The sequence below is a fragment of the Erigeron canadensis genome, chromosome 7 (assembly GCF_010389155.1).
Source record: "Erigeron canadensis isolate Cc75 chromosome 7, C_canadensis_v1, whole genome shotgun sequence".
NCBI classification, from domain to species: domain Eukaryota; kingdom Viridiplantae; phylum Streptophyta; class Magnoliopsida; order Asterales; family Asteraceae; genus Erigeron; species Erigeron canadensis.
The window spans coordinates 30440702-30448563 of NC_057767.1; the positions used below are offsets into that span (position 1 = coordinate 30440702).

The 7862-nt window shown below is 37.7% G+C and overlaps 1 protein-coding gene across 1 annotated transcript; it reads left to right on the forward strand.

Moving 5' to 3' along the window:
* Nucleotides 1–5646: 5646 nt before the first annotated feature.
* On the forward strand, nt 5647–7062 carry LOC122609271 (mitogen-activated protein kinase kinase kinase 18-like). The gene has a single exon (XM_043782327.1). The coding sequence runs from the start codon at nt 5671–5673 to the stop codon at nt 7060–7062; it is 1392 nt and encodes a 463-aa protein (XP_043638262.1). The 5' UTR covers nt 5647–5670.
* The last annotated feature ends 800 nt before the right edge of the window (nt 7063–7862 follow it).

Below are 7862 nucleotides of genomic sequence, written 5' to 3' on the forward strand. Positions count from 1 at the left end.
ATGGCAGACGATGCCGGCGGCTCTAATCCCGACTTGGCATTACAGTTAGCCACGTTATTACAAAACACAACAAACCATCAATCACAAAATCCCAAGCTATCTGATAATCTTCAGATTAATCTTAAATTAAACAGTTCGAATTATGCCTTGTGGACCCGAATGATCCGGGTGGCGATAGGCGGTCGATCAAAAAACATATTATCACATTTAACCGAAACACCACCCACCGAAAAAGCAACAACAGAACAAAAAGAGTTATGGGAACAGGAAGACCTGATTGTATTCTCATGGCTTATCCAGAATATTGAACCAACAATAGCCGGAAATCTTACCGAATTCGCCACTGCCAAAGATTTGTGGGACGCGTTGGCAATAACTTACAGTAGTGGGAAAGACAAACTTCAAGCCTTCAATCTACATGTTAAAGCCAATGAACTCAAACAATCAAATAAAACCCTTGAAGAATTTTGGATTTCTTTGCAGGGGGTATGGGGTGAAATCGACCGAATCGATCCCAACCCAATGAAGTGCCCAGATGACATCAAAGAGTATGTCAAAATAAGATCTAATCAAAAACTGTTTCAGTTCTTGAATGGCTTAGATCGAAAGTTTGAACCAATTATTCGAGAAGTTCTCCGGGTTGACCCGCTCCCTGCCGTCGAATCCGCTTATGCCATGGTTCGAAAAGAAGCCGCTCACCAGTTGATTATGGGAGCAACAAGTAACGAACCACTAGGGGTTGCCTCCGGCTTAATCGCCGGTGACCATACCAGCAGCAGCGGCGGCGGCGACGGCGGCGTTTTTGTTACAAAAAGCCTTCGCCGAATCGACGGCAAGAAAAGGAATAATCAAGATGACAAGTCACATCTTATATGCGAAAGAACAATGTTTCGAGATCGTCGGATACCCGGACTGGTGGATCGGTTCAAAGAAAAATACCAAATCCACCAAGAACGAGAAGGAAAAGAAGATAACACCTACCGTAAGCACTAAGCCCAACGGTGCAAATCGGCGATCTGATGGTTTTGGTGGGGTAGCGGCGGCCGGAGGAGGGAGAGAGGAAGATGGTGGGTTTTCGGTGGTAACAGGTAAAAGAAAAAAAGGAAACCAAATTTGTGGAAATAAGGAAATGATCGGGTTTTCCTTAGCCCCCACATCCTTTCTAAAAAATTCTTTTTCTCCTTTATTATCTTTGCACAATAATTCTATTAGTAGTGATGGGCTCGTGGAGAGTAATGGGCCGAATACAAGGGATTTGGATCAAAAAGGCCCACCTGATGGAAAAGCCTTAAGTACTCATGATAGTTCAAATGGCCCGTGGATTTTTGATTGTGGTGCGACGGATACGATGACATACGAGCTGTCAGATTTTCTAAATTTTCAAAACCAAAGAAAATATATATTGAAGCAGCAAATAAAGGGAAAATGGATGTAAAAACCGGAGGAACAATTAAAATTTCTCCGGACATTAAATTGTCCAATTGTCTCTATGTTCCGTCGTTGTCACATAAACTCTTGTCAATTAGTCATGTGACAAAAGAATTAAATTGTTCAGTTCTCATGCATCCAAATTTTTGTCTTTTACAGGATATCAGGACGGGACAGATTATTGGGCGTGGCACTGAAAGAGGAGGACTGTACTATGTCGACGAAGTAAATTCAAGTGGAAATGTGATGTTTGCTCATGGGACAAGTGAAAGAGCAGCATGGTTGTGGCATAGACGACTGGGACACCCTTCAGTTAGTTATTTACATACTTTGTTTCCTAAACTTTTTCCGTTAAATAAACCGTTATCTTGTGAAACGTGCATTCTAGCTAAAAGCCATAGACAAACTTATAAACCCAATAATACTAGGGTTCAAGTTCCTTTTGCCTTAGTTCATTCAGATGTGTGGGGTCCTGCCCCAGTTTTTGGGGGGCAAAACTTCCGGTATTATGTAATATTTGTTGATGATTGCACCCGGATGACATGGATTTATTTCTTAAAAAATAAAGCTGAAGTGTATGATAGGTTCACTATATTTTATGCCATGATTCAAAACCAGTTTCAAAAATCTATTAAAATTGTTAGATCTGACAATGGTGGAGAATATGTGAACTCACAAATGAATCAATTTTTCCAATCCAAAGGAATAATCCATCAAACCACATGTCCACATACCCCAGAACAGAATGGTGTCGCCGAGAGAAAAAACAGACTTATATTAGAAATGGCTAGAGCTTTAATAATCGAATCATGTGTTCCAAAACATTTTGGCCTGAAGCTATATCCACTGCTACTTACTTAATTAACCGACTTCCAACAAAAATTCTCAAAATGAAAACCCCTCTTAAAACCTTATCCGATTATCATACCTTACCACCTGTGCTTACTCTTCCACCTAAAGTGTTTGGATGTACTGTCTTTGTTCATATTCCTAAGACATACCGTGATAAACTTGACCCATGTGCGGAGAAATGTGTCTTTGTTGGATATGGGGTGACTCAGAAAGGGTATAGGTGTTACAATCCAAAAACTCGGCACATGTTCACCACAATGAACTGTGATTTCCTGGAAACCAAGTTTTTTTATCTCTCCACACTTAGTGGTCAGGGGGAGGAACAATATGACACACTGAGCTGGCTAGGATATACGTCTGAGGTAAATTCACCAAGAAATTCTCCAGAGGATTCTTTAGGAAATTCACCAGAAATGTCTCAAGAGAGTTCCCCAGGACCTACAGTTGCTCCAGACGTAGCTCTAGAACAGTCCTCCTCTCAGGATCAACAAAGTAGTGCCACCGAAAATATGAGTCCAAACCTGATATCCGAGGTACGTAATTCTTCTCTGGATATTACACTAGACAATACTGTATCAGATTCAAGAATGCAGGAAAATGAAGAACAGGTTAATACAGAAGTTCCAGAGAAATATGTGCTTCCAGCAAGGACAACAAGAGGGATTCCTGCAAAGAAATATTCTCCAGAAAGATTGCCCAGAAACTCTAAATATCCAATGGCGAATATAGCAGAAGGACATCTATCTGAAAAAGCAAAAGCATTCACTGTAAAGTTATATTCAGAAAAGATTCCTTCAAATGCAGAGCAAGCATTGAAAGAAGAAAAATGGAAAGATGCTATGAATATGGAAATGGATGCACTAGTTAAAAATGAAACATGGGAGAAGAGTGTTTTGCCACGTGGAAAGAAGCCAGTAGGATGCAGGTGGATCTATACTATTAAATATAGACCAGATGGAGAAATTGAAAGGTATAAAGCCCGGCTAGTTGCCAAAGGTTATACTCAAACGTATGGAATTGACTACTCTGAAACATTCTCCCCCATTGCAAAACTGGATACAATAAGAGTCTTGTTCTCTGTAGCAGCAAATCAAGGTTGGCCTCTTCATCAGTTTGATGTAAAAAATGCATTCCTACACGGAGATTTGAAAGAAGAAGTGTATATGGAAGCTCCACCTGGTTTTTCTCTTGATTTCAAACATGGAGAAGTATGTAAGTTAAAAAAATCTATATATGGATTGAAACAGTCACCCAGAGCATGGTTTGGCAGATTCACAGTAGCAATGAAGAAATATGGATATAAGCAAAGTAATGCTGATCATACTTTGTTTCTAAGTCAGAAGGGAGATCGGATAACATGTCTGATAATCTATGTTGATGATATGATTATCACAGGAAATAACGAAAGCGAAATCAAGAAACTAAAAGAAGATTTATTTGCAGAATTTGAAATGAAAGATCTGGGAAATCTAAAGTACTTCCTTGGAATCGAGGTGCTGAGATCTCAACAAGGAATTTTTATCTGTCAAAGAAAGTATATTCTTGATTTTTTGGCCGAGACGGGGATGATCGATTGTAAACCGGCAGATACACCCATGATTGTCAATCAAAAATTGTTTATGAAGCTAGGTGGTAAACTCGCTGATAAAGACAGGTATCAACGGATGGTGGGAAAGCTGATTTATCTTGCTCATACTCGTCCAGATATAGCATATGCTGTGGGAGTAGTGAGTCAGTTCATGCACCAACCTCAGGAAGAACATATGGATGCCGTTCTTAGAATTATCAGATATCTAAAAGGAACTGCTGGACACGGTGTTTTGTTTAAAGCAAATGGTCATCTTAAAATTCAGATATATACAGATGCAGATTGGGCTGGATACAAAGGGAATAGGAGATCAACATCAGGATACTTCTCAATAGTAGGAGGAAATCTTGTCACATGGAAAAGTAAAAAGCAAAAAGTCGTCTCTTTGTCGAGTGCTGAAGCAGAGTTCTGAGGTATTGCTAAAGGCTTAGCAGAAGCATTGTGGCTGAAGAAACTTGTGACTGAACTAGGGTTTGCTCCAAAAGAAAGTATCCAGATTATGAGTGATAATGAAGCGGCTATTCAAATCTCCGAAAATCCAGTACAACATGACAGAACCAAGCATGTGGAAATTGATCGACATTTTATCAAAGAAAAGCTTGAAGATGGAGTCATTAAGTTACCCTTTGTCAGATCTGAAGACCAACTTGCAGATATTCTAACAAAAGCAGTGGGAACAACTATATTTAACCAGTGTCTCAGCAAGTTGAATTTTGGTAACCCCATTATTCAACTTGAGGGGGAGTGTTAGAAAAAGAAGATTTGAGGATCAGAATTCGAGTCATCATTTCCTCGATTAGCTTCAACTTGGGCATTACTCCAAGTAAAGGATCGGCTAGAACTTTAGTTGATTTGTTTCCATATTTAACTTAGAATTTTCCTATAAATTGTAAAACATGTATCAACCAAAAATATAACAATTGTCTCAAATTCTATTCTAATTCTCTTCACATTCTTGCAACACAATAAATCTTACATGCAAAATGATGTTTGGATTTACGTTTTGAATTAATTATTTTGATTATTACGTTTACAAAACACAAATAATCAAGAAAACTGTTTGATTATCAAAGTGTTTATTTGCGTTTGTTGAGATAGAAAACACAGTCTTGAATAAACAGGTTGGGACGTGCTATTTACTCTAATAGTTAGTTATACATGTGGTCTATGTGATTGTATCACGTCAAAATTAATGTAGATTTTTATCTTTCTAATACATCAACGATTGTTTTTAACATTTGTAACCTTTTATAATATAGTCTATGTATTGGGCTAGCCAGATTGTGAGACTAACGGGCTTTGACTTTGTTTGGTTGAATTAGTCGGTTGGTAATGATCTTTAATCATTGGATTATTCTACTGGAGGAAGTTCGAGCTAGCTATAAAGTGTCTTTGGTTGTAAAAGAAATTGTGAGGTTAGAAAAGAAATTGCTATGTCACAACCCGATAGTTTTCTAACTTGTTATCTAAGAAATTTCAGGAAATTGCCACGACTACAAGTACCTAGAAAGTTTGTTGATAAATATAAAATTAGTTATAGCGGTACACATGGTTTGCACATTTCAAAGACATGAACCCAACTTTGCCAAGTAACCTTCACACACATCATCCACATGTATGTATGTACTTGTATAAATATATATAAATTCCAAGCTAGATTAGGATAACACAAAACCAGCCGTCATCAATTCCATATATCTTTTTATTCACATTCCCACTTATATATATACACACACATATGACATATGATATTTCATATTACCTTATAATCCAATTACCTCATACACACACAAACACAAAAAATGTACAATTCTAATAGTGACCATAAGCCCAATTGGGTACGAAAAAGTTGTATAGGAAGAGGGTCATTTGGGACAGTTAGTCTCGCGGTTGTTGATGAAGTTAAGGATGCTATGTTCGCCGTGAAATCCGTCGATAAAAAGAAGAACACGGATTTTGTCAAGTGTTTGGAGAGCGAGATTCGGATATTGAAGTCTTTGTCTTGTCCGTACGTTGTTACGTATTTAGGAGACGATGAAACGTGTGAGAAATCGACTGTTTATCGAAATTTACACATGGAGTATATGTCTGGTGGTACTGTTGCTGACGTGGCAAAGGAAATGGATATTGAGGATGTTAGGAGTTATACACGATGCATTACGTCAGCGTTGAGCTATATTCATAGAAAAAACATTGTTCATTGTGACGTGAAAGGAAAAAATGTGTTGATTGGCAAAGTGCCTGGTGTGGCTAAGCTTGCAGACTTTGGGTCGGCTATTGAATTGGGCGGGTCATGGGAAGGGACACGTGGAAGCCCGTTGTGGATGGCCCCAGAAGTTATTAGAGGGGAGTATCAAGGACCAGAATCTGATGTGTGGTCCTTGGGCTGCACAGTCATTGAGATGATTACTGGCAAGCCAGCTTGGCAAGACAGAGGAGCTGACACACTTCGTCAAATTGGATATTCTGACGATTTACCAATATTGGAGCTGGAAAATTCAGCTCCAATATATAATGATTTGATTGATTTTGTATATAACTGTCTGAAGCGGGAACAAAATGAGAGGTGGAGCTGTGATCAACTGCTCCACCACCCATTTTTGTTATCATGCTCAACTCCATCGCCAACACCGATCAAAAAATTTGAATTCTCACCTAGATGCGTATTTGATTGGTCTGATTCGAGCTCTTCAAATGAATCAACAACGTTCGAGATTAATAATTTGGATATAAATTACTCAAGCTCAAAAGCTAAACAGAGGATTTGTCAACTGGCTTCAACTTCAGGAGTAATTTGGGAATCAGAAGGATGGGAGGTAGTAAGGCACGTGACAATTACCGCAACTTTAGAAAATTTGGAACAGACTGAAACGACGTCGGAATATGTTGATTCTATCCTAGAGGAAGCAAGTGTAAGTGGGAGGGCAAATTGGGAATTTGGAGAATCTAATGACTGTTATAGTAACGATAATGAAAGTACAAACAACGATGCACGTAGTACTATAGTTGGTTGGATGTATAGATATATTGACCATCTATATCGTTGTTACATGTTTGTGATTAATAAAAAAAGTTACTTTTGTTTAATTTGTATGTTTGCCCAAAGATTTTACTCTATGCCATGGCTTTACTTCAATGTCAAGTTTTTTTTCTTTCGAATTAAGTATATTCTTTATGCATATTTTATGTGGTGAGTAGACATATACATACAAGTCATTTTGCACCTAGTCTTTTAAGTGGAGGGTGGATGGTGATGATTTAGCACAATCAATCAATCATGGACAGAATTGTAGTAGCACATATACTAATAGTTGTTATAATTAATCATATATTACTATATGGAATCAAACTTGGTTTTCATGTGTGTCATACACTAATAGTTTAATAACTAATATGAATGTACGGAAAGGTTATAAGGAGCATACTACCACTATCGAGCTTAATGGTGTGATTAAGAAGGCTTTTCGAGCAACCGAAAGGTTGTATAATTTCGAATTACCAAAAGAAGATTAAACTAGGGATGAAACCAGGTCTTGGTAATGGAGGTGATAAACTACTATAAGTATTCACACATTCACCATAATATATCTTTTATAACACGCTATAGAAGTCAATTACTATACCTTTAATTGTGGTAGATTTACCATCTTTTTTTGGTAATTAAGGACATCTTTTTAGTTTTAAATGATGACATGACATCAATGGGTTGAATTTCGACTGGGAAAAAAAAATTGCGAGAATAATGATGACGAAAGTCTTGGGTCATGGAAAATTTCTTGCTAATCCGACTAAGAATGTACTAGCTATAATTTATTGCCAATGACAAAGATGTCTACAAATAAGCTCCTTGCTAAACTAATGCGTTTATGTATAAACTTAGCAACTTATGAATATAGCCGTGGAGCAATTTTCCAATTACAATGCGTTAATAGATAATTTCATCGGCTTTCAACACCGAGTTCATACTATTGCAACACTTTGGTTGCATTATTAA

Bases quoted from the DNA above. Each gene is read 5' to 3' on its own strand.
- LOC122609271 (XM_043782327.1), top strand. From the start codon at position 5,671: ATGTACAATTCTAATAGTGACCATAAGCCCAATTGGGTACGAAAAAGT.